The sequence below is a fragment of the Phlebotomus papatasi genome, chromosome 2 (genome assembly GCF_024763615.1).
Source record: "Phlebotomus papatasi isolate M1 chromosome 2, Ppap_2.1, whole genome shotgun sequence".
NCBI classification, from domain to species: Eukaryota; Metazoa; Arthropoda; class Insecta; order Diptera; family Psychodidae; genus Phlebotomus; species Phlebotomus papatasi.
Window position 1 is genome coordinate 46,550,979 of NC_077223.1, and position 21,620 is coordinate 46,572,598.

The 21,620-nt window shown below is 34.0% G+C and overlaps 1 protein-coding gene across 1 annotated transcript in view; it reads right to left on the minus strand.

Annotated features, from left to right (window-relative positions):
* Positions 1 to 7,566: 7,566 nt before the first annotated feature.
* Positions 7,567 to 21,620, minus strand: part of LOC129801330 (uncharacterized) — a 48,041-nt gene continuing 33,987 nt past the window's right edge. The window contains exons 5-8 of the mRNA XM_055846258.1: positions 19,260 to 19,422; positions 18,873 to 19,099; positions 13,229 to 13,438; positions 7,567 to 12,419 (exon numbers count right to left, since the gene is read on the minus strand). Of these exons, the coding sequence (XP_055702233.1) occupies positions 12,162 to 12,419; positions 13,229 to 13,438; positions 18,873 to 19,099; positions 19,260 to 19,422 (858 nt within the window). The 3' untranslated portion in view covers positions 7,567 to 12,161. The remainder of the gene's footprint in view (positions 12,420 to 13,228; positions 13,439 to 18,872; positions 19,100 to 19,259; positions 19,423 to 21,620) is intronic.

Genomic DNA, 21,620 nt, shown 5'->3' on the forward strand with positions numbered 1-21,620 from the left:
TGCCGATTGGTGAATGTTCTTCTGTGTCGGTTGACTCTATTGGAAACAGATTCACTCTGATGAACTTCGTGATCCAAAAATTTTACAGAGCCTCCAGTGCATACACAGACAAAATTTCGATTTTATATGAAAACACCTGCTTTGAGTCGATTAAACGTGGTATTAAGATTGATCTCTTCCGTATGAGTGAAGAGTGTTGGACTGTCATGGAATAATAATGAGTCCAAATCGCCCAAAAAATGGAATTCGGAAGGATCATGAAAAAGTTATATCACTCTAGTTGTTAAGATACCCAAGTAACACCGCATAGCATGACTAGAAGCACGACATCGGGTCATGAAAATACCGCTTAAACATCTGTCATGCTATGGCGTTAGCAGAATGACTAAAATTTTACTATCTCGTTAGCAATCATAAAGGTAAGTTTAGATTCGAAATGTCGACGTCATGGTGACTTTCATTTATGAAGTCCCTGAGCCTGAGGTACCATACGACCATCAAATTGTAAGCTCAAAAGAATGGTTAGGGAAAATTGTGATCCAGCCTACTCAAAGAAATATTTTCTTAGTCACATTTAAGGGAAAGCGCGTTACTTTCGGACGACTGAAGCTTCGCACAATTAATTTTTTTCAATGTGTATTAAATTAATTTGACCCACTATCCCCATTATCATAATTATATTTTAGTAACTGATCCATTACCTCAAATTTTAAAAAAAGAGCTATGTGTAAAATCCATTAAGAATATAGGGAAAAATAGAGTTGTCCGAAGCTTGAGTAGTCCGAAGGTAGCATATTTTCCCCTATTAATATTTCCTATGCGTGGAATAGTTTTTTTTTCATTTCATTTCCCTTAATATGGTCTCGGTAAAGAGAGTTTTAAAAATGAAGATTGCGTATTGTGATGGTTACACTCTATCTGTCTTAATTATTGACTATACAGTGCTGTCTCTCTATATGCACAGTTTGGGTACTTTTTTTTGACAGTTCTCTCTCTGAATACACTCAGTCCCGGCATTAGATCCTTCGGGATTATGCACCTGACGGAATTATGCACATACAATTATGCAAGTTTGCCTACCATTGGGAGTCAATTTATGAAATCATTTTTGAAATACGCCTGAATGTATACTACCGTGCGGCGCGGCAAATTTGAAAACATTTTGCTACTTTTTCAGAATAAAACTTTAATTTCTTTTATTAAGGTATTTTTTTAATATTCTAACCATTTATTGAAGAACTCTGGCCAAAAAGTACTGTTTGTTAATGCATTTCTATTAAATAGTTGAATCTTTTTGTTTGGACTACTTTTACTTCGCGCGAAATTCGTTCTACGGCGATTTATTCAAAAGAAAGCCCCTGCAGGTATGCAAATTTTCTCGATGCATAATGCTATTTCGCGCGTTTTTTTTTGGTCCCGAAAATGTGCATAATGCCGGGATCTAGTGTATGCACAATTTTTTTTTGAAATTCCCAGCGGTTTTTTTCTTTCTTTTATTAAATTATCATTTTTTATTGTTCTAGAATTTCCCGTGTTATTTTAAATTTAATATGAGACAGAAAAAATAAAATTAAGAAAATTAAAAACAAGAAAAATTAGTTACCAAGAAAAAAATTTTCCTTATTACTTTGTCAAAATGTAAACAAATTGATTTTGAATGCAACCGACACAAAAGCTGTGCATATAGAGAGTGTGCATATAGAGAGACAGTACTGTAAATGCATTTGTTGGCTCCAACCAGGCTACAGGAGCCAATATAGAGGAGGAAGATTTCTCAGATCTCGCCAAGAAATTCCTTGCTCTATGGACTGTTGATTCCTTGAAGCTTTTCTACCCTTTCGGTGTCGCTCGGCGTCTTTGAAAGACAGCCCTTGGTAACGGCAATTGAATGCCACTGGGATACAGGCAGGAATGCCCCTCAGTGATGGCGACCAGAGTAATCTGATGCCTCCAGAGCGTAAAACAGAGACTTGGTCTGTGCACCGGGCACGAATGCCTCAGGGAGAAAATATTTTCAATTTCTGATTTGAAGATAAAATCTGAAATATGAATTTATTTATAAAAATGTTGGGTTTTTATACAAATTTGTGGTCTCCCACTATTGAGCATTGCTTACAATGACGCACGTTAAGTAGGTCGGCCATTCACTGGATGAATTCTCATATAAAAGTGAATTCCTTAAATATATCCTGAAATATATTGATTTGAAGGATGAATCTTTTTGGAAGTGATAATTGGCTTTAGTACGATTCTATTGATGGTAATTTCCATATGAAATTCGGATTAAAAGTGCATTTAATCTTGAATTGAAAATGCTATGAGACATGATAAAGGATTCATATGATTTTTTCTTACACTATAAGGATTGGACTAACGATATCAAGTATAATTATAGTTTGATAGTGTAGAAAAATGATCTTGCATATATGAATGATAAATTACGGATATTTATGATAAAAAATTATCTCTAAAAATATGCAATTTATTGTTCAATGAGAAATTCTGTATCTGAATGTTATGCCTAAGGATTGGCATAATTATTAAGTAAACTAATAATCTTTAAAGGATGAAACTATCTTAAAGCATATTTGGATTATATATCTGCTTGATGAGATGGATAATTTCTAATTTGGATCAAATATAGTGCAAAAAATCTAAACCTAAACTTTATCATTTTAGCTCGTGGGAATTTACATACAATTTCTCATTTGTTGAAGAAAAGGCATGTTCCTATCCGGAACAGCATTTTTAAATAAGGACAGAATCACATTAACAGTAAAATGCTCAAAAGGAATTTCTTTAAATTTACGAATTTTCATTGCAATTCTTACGCAAATTCTCAATTATACCGTATTACCTTATGTCATACTCGGTGGCACTATGTGAAAATAATATCAGAAAAAAGAAGAAATAAAAGAAAAATACGCTAAACGGTAAGCAAAAAATTGTACGATTAATTTCTCGTACAGTTTTTTTTCATCGTTTATCGCATTTTCGTTTTATTTCTTCAATTTTTTAATATTATTTTCATTTAGTGGTTCAGTGTATAAGCTGAGGTAATACAGTGATTGAGAATTTGCGTAAGAATTCCAATGATTATGCGTAAATTAACGAAATATGGTGAGGCTACGGCGAACATTTTATTGTCAATGTGACTCTGCCTTAAATCGATGAAAAATGCAACATTTCGCTGAAAATGCATAATTGGAAATATTTCTATATTCTTGATAATCCTATTATTACACACGTCAATGAAAGTTTTTTTACGTTGAAAAATTAAAAGATTAGCGTTTTACTTTTGGGATATCAACTAAACATAATATTAGTTAAAAGTCTTAATAATCTCACCTGCTAAATCCTAACAAAATTTTATGTCCACCCGACCAGGTTTAAACTTTGTAGAAAAATTACTCGCAACATTCTAAGAATATTCCTAGCCATCTAGTCTAAAGATTACCAATACACTAGATCTCGGCATTATGCACATTTTCGGGACCGAAAAAAACGCGCGAAATGGCATTATGCATCGAGAAAATTTGCATATCTACAGGGGCTTTCTTTTGAATAAATTGACCGCTGAACGAATTTCGCGCAGAGTAAAAGTCGGTAAAAGTAGTTCAAACAAAAAGATTCAAATGTTTCAACTAATTCAACAATATAAATGCATTAACAAACAGTACATGGCCAGAGTTCTTCAATAAATGGTTAGAATAATAAAAAAAATACCTTAAAAAAAGGAAATTAAAATTTTGTTCTGAAAAAGTAGCAAAATGTTTTCAAATTTCCCGCGTCGCACAATAGTATGCATTCAGGCGTATTTCAAAAATGATTTCATAAATTGACTCCCGATGGTAGGCAAATGTGCATAATTGTGTGTGCATAATTCCGTCAGGTGCATAATCCCGAAGGACTTAATGAGCCTGCTCACAAGTAGATTTTGATTCTCCAATAGTGTCTTGGATGAAAGGTAAATGGAACTCTATTTGCACAAAAAGTCGTTGAAGTTCGAAGAATTCAAATTCAATTTCGCATTTTCATAATAAATTTTCGAACAAGTTGGGGAAAATTTATCAAATATCACATTAAAAAGCTCGCAAAAGGGTTACTCAGTGATTATGGAGTGATTAAATACTGGGGCGAGAACAGTAAACGTCGTTGTTCAGTTTTTTTCCTCACAAAAATGTGAAGACCGACACATTTTGACACTTGAGAACTTCGAAATTCGAACAGGATGTAACTTCCGCCACCTTGCGAAAGTATTAATAAGTAAGAAAGTCTCTTTTTTGGAACTCCAAATAGATTTTCGAATTTTTCAAGATCTACTTCTGTACGGAAAGAATGCCGGGACTCTTTCCGTACAGAAGTAGATCTTGAAAAATTCGAAAATCTATTTGGAGTTCCAAAAAAGAGACTTTCTTACTTCTTAATACTTTCGCAAGGTGGCGGAAGTTACATCCTGTTCGAATTTCGAAGTTCTCAAGTGTCAAAATGTGTCGGTCTTCACATTTTTGTGAGGAAAAAAACTGAACAACGACGTTTACTGTTCTCGCCCCAGTATTTAATCACTCCATAATCACTGAGTAACCCTTTTGCGAGCTTTTTAATGTGATATTTGATAAATTTTCCCCAACTTGTTCGAAAATTTATTATGAAAATGCGAAATTGAATTTGAATTCTTCGAACTTCAACGACTTTTTGTGCAAATAGAGTTCCATTTACCTTTCATCCAAGACACTATTGGAGAATCAAAATCTACTTGTGAGCAGGCTCACTGAGTGTACTGTGCCACATAATAAAAACTATTCCGTACTTTTTCAAAATGATCGATATTTTTGAATTCCATGGTGTCTCCTAAGCCTCATATCCTGATTACATGGAGTCCCGGTCCCGGGACTAATGTATATCTTCCGGACCGAAGAAAATAGTGTAAAATGGCTTTATACTGTCCCGGCATTCTTTCCGTACAGAAGTAGATCTTGAAAAATTCGAAAATCTATTTGAAGATCCAAAAAAGAGACTTTCTTACTTCTTAATACTTTTGCAAGGTGGCAGAAGTTACATCCTGTTCGAATTTCGAAGTGCTCAAATGTCAAAATGTGACGGTCTTCACATTGTTGTGAGGAAAAAAACTGAACAACGACGTTTACTGTTCTCGCCCCAGTATTTAATCACTTCATAAACACTGAGTAACTCTTTTGCGAGCTTTTTAGTGTGATATTTGATAAATTTTCCACAACTGTTCGAAAATTTAGTATGAAAGTTCGAAATTGAATTTGAATTCTTCGAACTTCAACGACTTTTTGTGCAAATAGAGTTCCATTTACCTTTCATCCAAGACACTATTGGAGAATCAAAATCTACTTGTGATCGGGCTAATTATGCACTTCGAGATTATGCACCTGACGGAATTATGCGCATACAATTATACAAAATTGCCTACTTTTGGGAGTCAATTTATGAAATTATTTTTGAAATACGCCTGAATGTATACTATGTTGCGACGCGGGAAATTTGAAAACACTGCTTCTTTTTCAGAATAAAACTTTAATTTCTTTTATTAAGGTAAAATTTTTCAATAATGTAACCATTTATTGAAGAAGACTGGCCAAAAAATACTATTTGATAATGCATTTCTATTAAATAGTTGAATCGTTTTGCTTTGACTATTTTTATTCCGCGCGAAATTCGTTCTACGGCCGATTTATTCAACAGAAAGCCCCTGAGAGTATGCAAATTTTCTCGATGCATAATGCCATTTCGCGCGTTTTTTTCGGTCTCGAAAATGTGCATAATCCCGGGAATGAGTGTATTTTCAGCACCAACGATTCATTACAAGTGATTTTCAAATTTACCGCCTCAAAAAAATACATACATTTAGGGTTTTTCAAAAATGATTTCAGTGTTCAATTGTGTTTCAAAATGATTTCAGTGCTCGATTTTCATTTGAACCTGAATTTCGAGGCTAAAAAACAATCTGAGAGAAAAGTTGTACATGTATGAAAACGTTAGTTTTCGAGATATTCTTGATTAAAGTTGCTAAAAAATTCGATTTTACCATGTTTTCTGACTATTTATGAAACTACAGCGCCTCTGGTGTCAGTTGTACGAACTTCATTTGTTCAGAGGATTTATCGGGCATGTAAAGGAGAACAAATTATTCCATAGTGAGAAATAAATCGGTTTAGCAGAATCGGAGATATAGGCACCCAAGTATCAAAAAACGGAAAAACGGTTTTTCCTAAATACCAGGCGCAAAATCCAAATGAAATCAAAATGATAAGTATTTTTGTAAATCATTTGACCCTACACTGAGAGAAATCCGAAAAAGTTAAAATAACATTCCGGAAATGTTAATTTTACCCTGCAGTATTGATCCGAAATCGGTGTAAATAATACCCTTTTTAAGTGTATTAGGGGTTAAAGTTATCTTTTTTTCATGTTAATTTTACCCATTTTACCCTTAAAAAGGTGTAAAATTAACATTAAAAAATGTTGATATATTTTTACACCTAAAAAGTGTTAATGTTATGAGGAAAAAATGTTAATCGTACCCTCTTTTTTTTCTCAGTGTAGCAATAGAAAAAATAGCATGAGAACCCAGGGACAAAAAAAAAGTTGAAAATTGTTGCACAGTGAATATAACATGAATTCGTAGATACTATATGGATCCTTGTCCAGTGAAGAAATAATCGTCATAAGTCCAAGTTGTGTAGACATAAAAATAACTGTTTACAACTGCCCCAGTTTCCCCATAGTTCTATTCAAAATTAGATAGATAGATTGATAATTTATTTCATCAACAATGAATGTCTTAATAGCCCATTACAATAGGATTTTTGTGAGATGTTTGTGACTTTGCGTCCACCGCCGTCTTGGCGTTGGTGCCCAATCTCCAGAGCAAAACGGTGGAAAAGCTCTTTCGTGGGTTGTATATGCCATGCTAAATTATTCATCAAATGTATGATAAGAAAAATCAAAATCTTTTCACATATAATCATAAAAAGAAAAAGAAACAGGAAAAACACTGATCTGTCCAACTTGCGCGGTTTTAAGCATTGTGAGAGAAAAATGAGAATGGGTAGCTCAAACTGAGCTGTGAGCCATTATTGAGAGGTATTGCCTTATCCCAGGAGCAAGTCTTTGGCTTTTAAGACACCAAAAGAATAGAAAAAAAACTTCGTTAATTTATTGTGCTCCTCTCTCTAGTCGGAAAATTTCTTGGGGAATCATAAATTTTCTTTCTGAAAATAACTCCGCAAGTCTTTTGGAGGGAAGAATCTTTGTTGGTTGGAGAGATTATACCTGTCTACTCTTAGGAATGGAATATCTCATTTCTTTGTCTGTGCTCTGTCTAAGGATTTCTGACCTACTTCTTGGTCGAAGTATTCATCCTGCTATATTCCTAGAGGACCCTCACAGAGGACTACTAGCCCTTATCAGGAACGTATAGCAGTCAACTTTTTGTTTAACTCTGACCAAATCTAAAAACCAACAAAGTCCTGATGCTTCGAAAAGCAATTCGATGAGAATCAAGAGAAAAATGGATCTTTTAGTAAAACAACAGGATTTCAAGCAGTACTTTTCACCTAAGTAGAATTTAATTATTTCACTCACTAAATTTAATCCATCATAAAGATTGATTTTGAATCACTGTAAATATCACAATTCAGTTAACACATTTTCTCTTTTCTTGCTTTTGGGAATTTCTTTCTCTTTTCCTTTTTTTTTATCTTCCTTAAAAAAAAACACAATTCTTTCAAATGGAATCATACTCGAATTATTAAAATTGAATTTGTTTCTTCCTCAATAAATTTCTTTTGTTGTTGTTCTTTTGTCTAAACAAAAGTATAGAAACTAAAAATAAAATATTTTATATGCTCTTTTTTTTCTCAAATAAATTTCTGATTCTTTAATTAATCTTAAATAATTAAAATATTCTGCATTCGCGATTATTTATTTTAAGAGTATATAGTAAAGTTAATTCTACTTTCTATGCTTGTTTTTTCTTCTTCCTCCTCTTTTCACTTCATATAAATATTGTAGTTTAATGAACTTACTAGTCTATCTTTTATTTATCAAATATTTTCTATGCATTCTAAAATTCTACGTTCTTTATACAACTACTTCTTTTTTTATTCTCAAATTGTAGTATATGTATATAAGAATTGTAAGTGCAAACCATACCTAAAAATCAATTATTTATTTAACAATTTTCTTTCTTGCATTTCTTGGAATTCTTACACATTATCGCAATCACACTGTGAAATATATTCTTACTCAAAAATCATTTTTACCTACACTTTGTCTATTAAAATTTATTTAATTGCAAGTAATTACTTGGACAAATTATGCACTCAAAAAATTTATAAAGTCTCTCGATTTTATATATACGAGACTTTCATTATTATTTTTTTAATCTGGGCATAAAAATCGTATTAAAATGAAATGATCTTCGGAGAAGAGAAATTTAGTAAGTACAGTCAAGGAAGTATTTATTTAAATTTTTCGTTTCGCAATGGAATATTCTTGTTTTATTAATTCAGAGGACAAGTGAACGTAACCAGACAAAACTGGTCACTGGATGCAATTCATTCAGTTTAGTGGCTGTTTTCTTATTACTATAAATTTTACTTTGGACAATACCAATAATCTTGTACAACACACCATTTCACCTTAATCCGAGACACTTTCTCCTCTTTTAAAGACAGTCGAAATTAATGTGGTAATGCATGTGGAAAAAACTTTACAAAAATTAGAATTGCATTGAATATGTCTGAATAAAAAAAAAGTATTTTCTCAGAAGTCTCATGAATTAATATACCGTCGTTGCGGGTGACTTTGCACGTTTTTTCGCTGTTTTTCAACTTTACCCTATAAAAGTGGATATTTAAAGTGAAGGAAGGGGGTGAATGGGTAAAATTATTTGTATACAGTTGTTAATGAATGGATTTTGTACCACTAACATTAATTTTATAAAATTTTACCATGTTAAAAAAATCAAGAAAAAAGGCTTGCACTTGGGATAAGGTGCGGACGACTTTGCAGTTTTTAATAAATACTAAAAAATCAACAATTTCTAATAAACGACAATGAAGATCTTCAGTTCTAAGGGTAAGATGCACGAGAAGATGACGTGGTAGCCATCTTGATTTCACGTTTCTGTCCGCCATTTTGAATAACTGTCAAACCCTAAAACTTGTCCGATTGGGTTGAAATTTTAGTACGTTGTAGCTGATATCAAGACCTTTTCAAAACGTATCTATGTTCCAGTCTACGTCATGAATTTACCTAGATACAGAGGCTCAAAGTTTAAAATTTTGTAATACTCATATTTTGGCGGTCTTTAGTTTTTAACCTTGAATTTTTGAAACCTAAACGAAATGCCTCAGCAGTAACCATTAAAAATGGTAGAGACTTTTATTTTATATATTTATTTATTCTAACATAATTTAAAAAAAAAAATAAACGAAAAGTACATTTAATTAATTTTTTATTTTTCATCTTTGCGAAAACAGTTTATAAGATTCTCAAATAATGCACTGTTATAAACAAACACATTACTTTTCTTTTTGTTTGTTTGTTAGATCTCATCGCCTAACGATAGCGCTGTCTTTTTGTGATGGTTTTGATAAAAGAAGCTCCCTGTAGTTCTGTATTCATGAAAATGTCAAAATTTTGAACTTGGAACCCCTATATCCAGGCAATCACTTGACCTAGGTCGGATTTTATATATGTTCTGAAAAGGCCTTGACATCATCTACAACATACTAAAATTTCAGCTCAATCGGATGAGATTTTTGTCTTGACAGTTATTCAAAATAACGGACAGAAACGTCAAATGAAGATGGCGACCATACCATCTTGTAGACCTCGGTCATTTTATCTTAAGTTCCCACAAAATTGGATAATTTTTAGCCAAATACTTCTATAACAAAGCTTTAGAAAGACCATTATGTGCAATTTTATAACATAAATTATGCGTTCTTAGGAAGATAATAGGGAAAAAATATTTTAATAAAAATAATCAACAAAATCGAAGTGGATTATTCTAGCCAGATAAATTTATAATAGATTTGGGCAATTTACTACTCTGAAATGGATTTTGGAATTGCACCTTCAGATAACTTTTTCACGGAGCCGTTTTTTGGCAAAATACCTACATAAGCATTTCATTGACTATTACTGAAACTATAAGAATCCTTTTGGGGATCATTGTACCTTACTTGGTACGTAACATATCCCTATATACTTTGACATGGTAGACCGGATCAGCGAAGACCATCAATAAGTGCTAGAATTTATGAAAGTCTGACAGCAGAGTGCAAAGCCACCCGCAACGACGGTACGATTTTCGAATCCTACATTTACTTCACAAAATACATCAGTAATCATCCATTTTTTTCTGATTATGCTTCAAATAATAACCTCACTAATTTCTCATTCATTTAAGGCCAATTTTTGCTGATTTATTCGGTAGAAGTTGAGGACCAAAAATAGAACACCTGCTGAGCTACGAAGATTGCAACAATTGAATGTTCGTCTGATAAATGAACACTCTCCAAGTTCTAAGCTGCCAATTGGCACTGATCGTCCATATTTGCGAATGTTTTTTTCTGGAAATTCTCTATGAAAGTTCCACGAAATTTTTAATCAATTTTTGGAATAATTTTGAAGAAAAATATATTTAAAAAATCCACTGGAAAAGTCGTGGAATTCCGTTATATTAAACCACGGAAGCCTCTAAGGCCGTTGCATGGAAATTTCCACGGAGAATTTCGTAGAAATAAATAAGATTTTTCCAAATTTTTACAGGGCTGACTGCTGATTATACGGTAATAATCCATAGGAAAATCCGTGGAAATATTCGTCAGAGAAAAGTCCATGGAAACTCGCGGACATTTCTTATTAGACGGTCCTATACAGAGTTCCCCAAACGTCCATGGAACGCTAGGAAGAAATTTAGCGTCTAATTCCATCTCGGAAGCTTACGCGGTTTTTGAGCGGTAAAATCCAGGGAATTCCACGCGGATTTTTAGCGGTAAAATCAGCGGACATGGCAGAAAAGGCTGCTGGAAATCCAGTGGAATCGCTGTGGCGGCCGTTGGCTATAGGGCCAATTATCACAACGGTCAAAACGGACTAATTTCGAAGAGGAGTGTCTCGGCTGTGGAACTTATTGGCTCCGTTCAGTACTGAACGGAAATTACTGAACGTACAGAAGTAGATCTTGAAAAATTCGAAAATCTATTTGAAGATCCAAAAAAGAGGCTTTTTTACTTCTTGATAATTCCGCAAGATGGCTGAGATACATCCTATTCGAATTTCGAAGTGCTCAAGTATCAAAATGTGACGGTCTTCACATTATTGTGAGGAACAAAATAAAACAACTACGTTTACTGTTCTTATGCGATTATTTAATAACTCCATAATCACTGAGTAATTCTTTTGCCAGCTTTTTAGTGTGATATTTGATAAATTTTCCCCACCTTGTTAGAAAATTTAGCATGAAAATTCGAAATTGAATTTGAATTCTTCGAACTTCAATGACTTTTTGTGCAAATAGAGTTCCATTTACCTTTTATCCAAGACACTATTGGAGAATCAAAATCTACTTGTGATTGGGCTCACTGACTACTTCCGAGACACTTCGAAATTCCAAATGAAAACTTCAGCTACCACGCGGATCAAATAAGCAATGAAAATGTCTTTTCTTTGGTTTTCGAAAGAGATCTCTGAATGTCTTTTCTCTTTGGGAAGTTCCGACTGATAAAAGTTGTTGATAAAAGACTGAGTAGAATCCTTAGGAAATGAATTTCTCTAATACAACTTAATAATGTATCCACAAATATGTCCTCAACTGTACCCAAATTGTTAAAAATCAAAAAAAAAAAAGAAAAAGAAAAATTAAAGACAAAGTGAAGAAATACAAATCTATCTTACAATGTAATAAATTAATTAAGTATGAAATCTATTTAGTGATTATCTTTTTTGAGACTAGGTGATTTCCTTTCTTTTGCAACTTTCTTTTTTTCTCCTTTGCACTGTTTACTTTATAATTGTTGTGTAAGCTCAAAAAGATAAAATGCTCTTCATCACGATTTTGCAAATCTGTCCGCATTGGCGCGCTATAGAAAAAAAGACATATACGCACAGATTGCCTTTTACCTCTGAAGTCTTACAGCATCATCAAAGGCCCCCTCCTGTTCCTCCAATTTGGCAGCTCCACTACAGATGCGACACTTGCAGCAAACAATACAGGGAGCTGCAAGGAGGAGAAGGGGCGACGCTACCAGCAGGAGTATTCCGAATCCCGCAAAAATACCAATCACCTGCGCCCTGTGCCATACAACGGAAGCCCTCGAATGACCCAATTTATTCTTGCACGGACCCTTGTCATAATGCCGCAAAAGGAAGTCATCCTGAAAAAAAACCCAAAGTCACAATTTCCAATTTTAAAAACATTTTCCCTATAATTGAAAATTAATCAAGTTCAAAATTAAGCTTAAATCCTTATAATAAAAGGGGTGGCAAAGCGGCCCAGGCTTTGCGAAATGCTCGAACTCGTGACTTAGATACTATACCGCAAAAGTACTTTCGCATCATTTACCGTTTACCGGTTCTCAATCGATTTGAACCGATTCATAAATCTCTCAAAAGATCCCCCAAAATAGTTTTAAAAGTAATAGGATTGATTTTCAGATACAAATTTTTTATCGGTTATGAACCGGTTCATTACCGATTCAAAACCGATTGGAACAGGTTTAGTTTTGTCGAAAATTCCAAGACCTTTCCAACGACCCCAAATATGATCCCATTTGCTTGATAAATGCGCTCTCTAGTGTCTTTTTAGCATTTGACCTTGAAAAGCCGTTACTAGGAATGATTCAAGGGTATTTTCGTATATGGACGAAATGTTCGCCTAGATAATCTCTGAAATCCAAAAATGAAAAAATCGCACGACGCGTTTTCAAGCAATCCCAAAAATGGGGTGACTTATGGGGGGGGGGGTCTCCCGAAGGTCCCAAGTTGCTATCCCTAACCGTTTGGCCTCTAGAGCTGATGACAGCCGGACGGACAGACGGAAAAACAGCGTGATGACATTTCTCAGAAATCGTCTGAAACGTGAAGATTTGTTAAAAAAAATAGGTCTCCGGAGGGTGGAAGGTTATTACCGTTCATTTCTAGTTCGAGCAGTAAAAATTGAAAAAGCAAAAATCAAAGAACTTACATCGAGACTGGCTAAGCAGTACCAACAGAAGACATGCTTGCATCTTTTGCACATCATCTGAGCACAGCCCTCATCCTTCTCAATTGGCACAGCACACATTGGGCAGCACTTGATGAGGTCACCGTCAAACAGGACGCCAATGTTGTCAGTATCGCGACCATCGGCTGCCAAGCGTCGAGTGTTTTCTTCGCAAGTCATCAATGGGTGCCACTGTTAAGAGCACATAGAAAATCCTCATAGTATAATTACGTTAATTCAACAGTAACCACATTGTTTTTATCTACACCACAATGTTTTCAACAAAAACCAACTCATCCGTCCCTTTTACGAAGCCCTTCGTTTTAATTGACTTTATTTAATTGTCCGTAAACAAATGGTGAAGTTACAAGGTAGCGATAAATGCCCTCTAAGTCAGCAATTAATCTTTGTGTACGAAATAACAAAGAATTTTTTTTATGTAAAAATTACAGTATTATACAAAGATGAAATTAAAGATTATTAAGTAAATAAGATTTATTTATTTTTCCTTATTAACTTTATTATTTACTTATTTAATTTGATTTTGTTTTCTTCTTTTTTTCTATTTTTAATGTCTACAGATATTACAAAATATCGTAAATCTTCTATTTTTTTAAATACCTATCTACTAGGTCCTCAACTAAGTTCTTAGCACTCGCATATATAAGGCGTTAGTAAAGCATGTAGTCAGCATACGTGTCTCGAGTAGTATTTATTTTAGAAGTTAGTCATCTAACAATAATCACTCGCAATACCAACAGATATCGCATTTGAAGAAAAATATACAACAAAGAAGATGATGAATTTTGTCTCAAACAAACAGCATTTGCGGGAAATGCTACTTTATTACTTTAACTTCAGACAAAAAATTAATTAAAGCACATTAGTTGCTTAAAGAAATCTATAGCAAACATAAACTTTTAAAAACCACCTGTGAAAATTGATTAAATTCTTCAGTAGTAGCGATCTCGACACAAAGGGCAAAAGACCAAAAACAATTAATGACGCCGATCTGGAACAGATACTTGACAAAGATGATAAGATTTATCATTCGGAGGCAATAAACATGACCCAAAAAGATATCTTACAGCCTTTACGAGTGTTAGAAAAAAAACTAAAAGAAAGGAAAATTGGTGCCGGACGAGTTGGCTGAAAGACAGATAAAAATTCAGAAATCCACTTCCAAATTTGGAGTATTTGGAATATGAAAACAAAGGTTTCCAGCATCGAATTGGCATAGATAATGGGAAACAGATATAGTTTGAGCATCTTAAATCCAAATCAAAAGCATTGTAGTTTTCCATTGGTCAAGCAACAAAATCGACAGAACGGCTAAATCGCTTAAGGAATGAGACTATGCTCATTGTTTGGTAGGACCAACGGGGAATCATGCATAAAAAAGTGCTGAAATCAAGCGAAACTATCAATGGGCACCGCTAAGAACAACAACTGCTCAATTTGGACCATGCATTACTGAAAACATGGACGGAATGGAGTAAGAGACACAAACGATCGATATTGCAACACGGAAGCGTTCCATGCCATTACACTTTTATGGTCCCGGACGGCTCCTGATCAAAATCCCGAAAGCCGAAATCCCGAACGCCGAAATCCCGAACGCCGAAATCTCGAAACCCAAAATCCCGAATTCTTAAGTGTTATAGCTATTTCCACGATTGCAGCCGCGCTTGCTGTGGAGGCAAAGGAAAATTTTCTATGTCTTAAGAAATTATTCTACACTTTATCCTCCATATAATTTCATCCCTTTCAGGATTTTGAACATTCGGGATTATGGCTTTCGGTATTTTGGCTTTCGGGATTTCGGATTTCGGGATTTTCGCATTCGGGATTTTGGCTGCCTCCGTCTCGGACAACATCAAAAAGCTGAATTGGGATGATCTTCACAATTGCTTTGTGGAGTTAAATTACATTACAATTATTATTAAAGCCCTTAGAAATATGCGAAAAGAATTCGTATATCAATGTAGCCCCACAGCTCAATGTTAGGGCTTTGACAGACCTGAGGATTAGCCGAGAGATGGCTTAGCGTAATTATATTACAAATAATGGTCAAATTACATTTCCATCATTTTCCACAAAGTCGTCTCTCGGCTTAAGTCGTAAGTGTGCCTAGGGCATTAGCCACAATTCCCCTTCATCGTAGAGAGCCATAATTATGAGAGCTGAAGTTTCGCGATCTTAGCATTTGGGTTCTTAATATGAGTGTCCATTTTTAATCATCGCATACTCTCCATCATTTTACAATTACTCAGTCAAAAATGATTTTTTTTAATAAGAATTTTACCAAAACAAAGCGGATTAAATTTTCTTGAAATGACACCGAAGAAAAAAAATCTAAAGCCCACTACGACGACTAACTCCATGTCAAACATAGGGGAAAAAATTTCTTCAAACCGCATTTGTCTCAATGCCTACTTATTTTATTGCCAAATATTGAAGAAACCGAAGAAACGGTACAAGTTACAAGCACAATTACATATTTTGAATGAATTTGATATGTTTTGAATGAATGGGACACAAAGGAGAAATTTAGAATCAAATCCAAATTGAAATTTTGAGATTTCTTCAGTGTTTGAGATGAGTAAAAGAAAACTACTACAGAGAAGTACTCTTGAGTGTAGGGTTTGTACTTTCTACTTTATCGTGGTCTTCCTTTTCTCTTTGTTCACCTGAAACACTGGCACTGTGTAAATCCCGAAATTCCAATATAGAAAACAATGGTTTTTCTTATTTGCAGTAAGGGGTATTTTCAATGGGGGATTTTGAAAGATAAAGTATGAGTCATAGGGTTAATTTAAGTCTTGATTAAGGTCTATCAGATCAGACGGGATTTATCAATCTTATCAAAAGATTATTCCAAGTTAGGTATGTCAAATGAATGGTGTTAACCCTCTAACGGTGTTTTCTTTAATATCCAAAAAAAAGTAGTTAAATAATTTTGTCTAGGGTAATTAATGGTCCACTGAACTCAAAAATACCATCCATTCTTCATTATCTCTTTCCGTTTGGGCGCCAGGTGAGAAAAGGTAAAGACCACCTCCAGGCGGTCATATCCGTTTAAGGCATAAAAAGACTGAAATATTTTAATTGAAAAATAGTGAACAAATAGTAAAATAAATTAATTTTAAACGTTTTTTTATGGATGAATGTTGTATGATTATCTAAGAAATGATAATTTTTAGAAAAAAACGTTTATAATTTTTATAATTAGACGTTAATGAAGCTCAAGGTGTATAAGACTCAATAAGACTGATTTTTACCGAATAGGTCACAGATCAGCTTTGAAAACGTCACCTTCTTGTATAATTTGAAGGTCCTTTGAAATACATTGCTCATCTTTTGATTTTATTTCACGATCTGGGGCATTAATGGACGAATTAGGGAACTCATCATCACTGTTGAAGTCTACTTTTTTATCAATTTCGCTTAATTCGCAGAAATCGATCATTTCACTCATTCTGGACAATCTACGTGTAATCTCAATTGTTTTCCATGATTAATATATTGCAAAATAATAATATATTTTATTAGAACAACCAAAACAATTAAATAAAAAAAATCGGTAATTTTTGAAAATTTTACCCTTAAACGGATAAGACCGCCCACAGGCGGTCTTCCTTTTTTTCTTCTAAAACTCACGCTCTTAGTTTTTTCACACTTATCAATTGAAATATACAAACTAGAATAGCATATCTTTCAGAAAGTAACACTCTTACTACAGTTAGATTACTTTAAAACAATCTTTTTTGCATTTGAAAACGCAAAATGTCGCGAGCCACATTTTGTTGTTTTTTCTCTGACCTGTCACACAAAACTGAAGATTGTAAGCAAACGAAAGGTCAAAATGAATTCAGCTTCAGAAAATAAGTTAATAAGACTATAACTGAGGACACTGTACATATTTCAACTTCAAATAAGTATTATTATTGCAGTAAATGCGATTTATAGAATGACCGCCTGGAGGCGGTCTTACCTGTTAGAGGGTTAATGTCTCAAGTAAATTTATTTTGAGCGCAAGTATTGTGTTTATGTTTATATCGTTAATTGGAAATGTGCCAATGCTTTTATTAAAGCGATAATTTAGGTAGGGGAAAGTACTCTCCCTTCGAACGTTCCTGCCTTCGAATAATGTGAATTTCTTTTATCTTCCCTAAGGCATTTATACATAATTATCACGTAATTATCAATAATTGACGATAATCTAACTAATAATTAAAAGAAATGTGTAAGTCTCTTAGGAAAAATAAAAGAAAATTCGCATTATTCGAAGGCATTAACGTTCGAAGGGAGAGTACTTTCCCCTATGTGAAAAAGTTGCCCTCAAATGTTGCATAAAATGGAGTATTTTTCAATTTTTTTTTTTAATTTGAGCATTTACTGCTCGTAATATTCTATGTTGAACGTCTTAAAATATATAAAAAGGAACTAGGAATGATCGGCAATTAAGGGTCACTATGACGTCAGCATTTCAATAGCAAAGTTACTTTCTTTCTGGTCACTGTCAAGCTAGAAAAGTGTTAGTCATTCTGCGGACGCGACATTAAAAACGCGTTCAAATAGCATGTTTATGACCTAAGTCACATAAGCCATGCCTCCCAGTCATGTGATGCCACTTGGGTATGAAATATGATTCTCACCTGAATTACAAAGGCACGTGTAAAATTTTGCAAAACTATAATAAATAACTATAATTTAAATTGAATACAATAATTATATAATTTTTTCCATGTTAACTATCATTTAAAAGATATTTGGCTATACGAAATTATATCTTGAAGAATTTCACAAATATCTGTCAATTCAGTCAGCAAAAACACAGAGTTTCGACACAATAATAAATTAAACTGATATTTTTGGCATGAGAATGTGCATGCCCCAATATTCCTAGCGCAATCACAGTAAAACGAATTTATAGAAATGTTTCTGTTCTTCCGCTGCACATTCTTGGCTTTCATATCATGTGAGAAAGAGAGAGAGTGAGAGAGGGAAAAAGAACAAGGATGGAGAAAATCATTCAAGAAGTCACTATTGAAAAACTAATTGAATTGTAGGAGAGAGTTTGAAAACACATTTCAACTTCTTTCAATTTCATTCAAACAATTTATTTGACTCTAAACAGATGGAATGGAAAATTGCTTCCACAATTCTCTGCTAGTGAGAGATTGAGGAGAGAAAATGTAAATATAAGTTAATTTAAATTGAAAGCAGTTGCTCCAAAATTACTCTTCTCTTTTATCTCATGAGCGCTTCTTGAGCTTCAAGAAGTCACTCATGAGATAAATCTCATTAAATAAGTTAATTGATGAAAGTGACTTAACCATTTGATCCCATCAATTTGGAATTTACAGACCAATAAAATTCTTCAATGGGGAATTCTTGTGTATATAAAGTGTTAGATATTATCCTCACAAAAGCCTCCAGAGATTTTACAATATATTCCTCTTTTGTATCACTACAAACCCTACAAACACTCTTCATCCGGTCTACTCTTAATAATTATCGTTCCTTGCACCACAATTTTCTTGTGTATACAGAAGCCCTCTTCTCTCTTTCCAGTGATGATGATTAATTATAGAAAAAAAAGATATTGTGGCATGTGACTCACCGCCTTCTTGCATCCCGAACAGAAGTCTTCCCGGCACGTGGGACAGTGCACGAGACAGGGCGGAGGGAGGGCAGAACACCCAGCTCCACTGGCTGTATGGGGAAGCTGAAACGTTACGCTACGACTCGTTGGTACCGGAGATGTGCTCGATGCACCAGCATCAACCAAACACACCGTTTCACAGCCAGCTTTCGGACACCACGTTCTATTTCTGTCTTTCTCCACCTCTGCATACAGAGAGAGAGAGAGAGAGAGAGCAAAAAAATAAATAAATAAAGAGAATACTGAATAAAAACCCAAACAGAAAATCAAAACAGCGTAAAATGCGAAATATTTCTGTCATGTTGCAAATGCAAAAATGATTTATTTATAGTCAGAAAGACTCACCTCTGTTCAACCGATAGCGATGATGCTTCTCCAGGAGACTCGTAGGCACCAAATTTGAGACTTCTTGGATTGATATAATACCCTGCATTGGACACATTGCATCCGGACATGAGATTTCATAGGCGCCCTCGAGTATTTCGAACTCAATGTAGGCCTTCATGCACTGAAAATTGCAATGAATTTGTTTATTTTTTAAAATTATTTTCGACTGGTTTCTGTACAGAGAAAGGAACACCCCATTGTGACTTTAACATTCCTGAATCTTTCTCAAAACAGTGCAAAGTATTAAACGTTTATGTCTAACTTCATCGATTCCGTTTTAAATGCTCTCTATGCGGATTTTTTTGGCCTACATACGATAATGACCTTGAACAACTTCAGTAAAAGATTTTCAAGGTCAAAAATTAAATAGCTCCAGAGGGCGTATTTGTCAACCGATTCTAGTAATTTAGATTTATCGGAATATTCTTAAGAAGTAGAATACCTAAGTAGAATTCGTAAAAAGTTTGGAACGGTCCGATAAAATGTGAACCGATAATCAATAATTAATGAAAATTGATAATACACACAGAAAAAAATTATTTTCGAAAAATGTTCGTAAATGTTTGTGAATTTCCAATGAGGACTTACGAAGTGCTCGTAAATCATATAACCCACCAAAAAGTTCCTGAAAGTTTATACTTTTTCACAAACATTATATAAAAAAAAAATATTACAATTTTCGACTATTTTTGAAAAATGCTCCTAGAACCTAAATCCTACGAACTAAGCTCACCACTTTATCATCAATTGTGGAGCGTTTTATATGTTATCATTGCATTATGGCAAGGCCAAGCTTCATTTAAAAATATACGAGAAAAACACACATTTCATAGTAACCCCATCTCAATGTAGCCCCACCTCCCCCTATCATTTTTTATTATAATCCAGTGCAATAGGGTTTAATGGATGTAATTTGAATACCTTTAATGTTAGAAAATTTCCTGGTAATCTTAAGAGTAATCGAACTCGGGGGCCGGGACACTTGCATTACCGAGCGAGTTCTGCAATACGTGGCCCCCTTAGCCCATTGTAAGCCCTCAAATATTACACAAAATTATTAACAAGCATTCTAGGAAATTTGTGACATTTTGGTTAGCCAAAAATTAAGCTAATTCAAAACCTGCTCCAAATGGAAATTTTTCGCTACTCCAAATGGAAACGTCACTGTTTTCATGATAAATACAGTACTAAATTACTATATTTATATATTTTCTATACCACACTTTCATTATTTAGTTAATATTGCTCCAAATAAAGCGAAAATCCATTCGGATTCTCAAATTTTAATTTGTTAATTTCTCAGAAAAATTAAAAGTGTACCTTTTCAATATCGAATTTTTCATCGATCGACCATGTTTTCCAATGAAAAACACAATAAAATGACTGTTATTTATTTGTTTTGTTTAACATTTAAGCCATATTCTGGCTAATTTTAGTTAAATAAAGTGCTAATCTTTATTGTTGACGGTACGTGAAGTTTTCAAATGAAATAATTACCTATTTCGTGAACAAAAAGGGGTTTTCTGAAGTGTCTGCAAATGCTTCAATAGAAAACCCCAGAAATATGATTTTTTTTGGGAGATTTTCTTATTGTTTTAGATGGGAAAGGAGAAAGGACCAGGAATAAGAACAAATCCTGCACTCAAGAGCAACCCAACAAGGTTTTGGAAGCTTTTCGTCGCGGTTTCACTTACACTGTTTGTCTCCAATTAGAAAGATTCCCTTGTCTCCATTTGGATTAATTAGTTTCCAATAGAAGCATTTTACACTCGCGTATTTTTCTTGTATTTAAGAAATTTTCAAATTATATCTAAAGAATTTTCACTAAACAGTAACATTCCAGAAGAGTCAAGGAGCAAAGGACAATGGGCAGAAATGTATGGGAGCTGGTCCAACCTTTCGCCAGAGATGGGACTAGGCCCATTTTGTAGATATTGGTGTATGACTTATAAATTACCGAGACCCAAGTCAAAAAGGACTATCAATTCTTGGGAATTTAACGATAGCCTTCTGAAAATTCGCAACTTTGATAATTTATTACTCGAAAACGGCTAAACCGATCTTAATGAAATTCGGGTCAAAGTCGATATATGACTTAAGCTTTAAATAAATAAATATTTTCAGATTTTCTCTCTGACTGCTCCATCTGGTAGCTCCCATACAAACTAATCATGTTTTAAAGCCATTGAATATTACATGGTAACATAACGAAAAAACGTTTAATGGCAAATCATAGGTACTTTCGGAGTCCTTGGTTTATCTTGAACATATCACCCGAAGAAACTTATAGTACACCACGTCAGATATTTTAAGAAATTG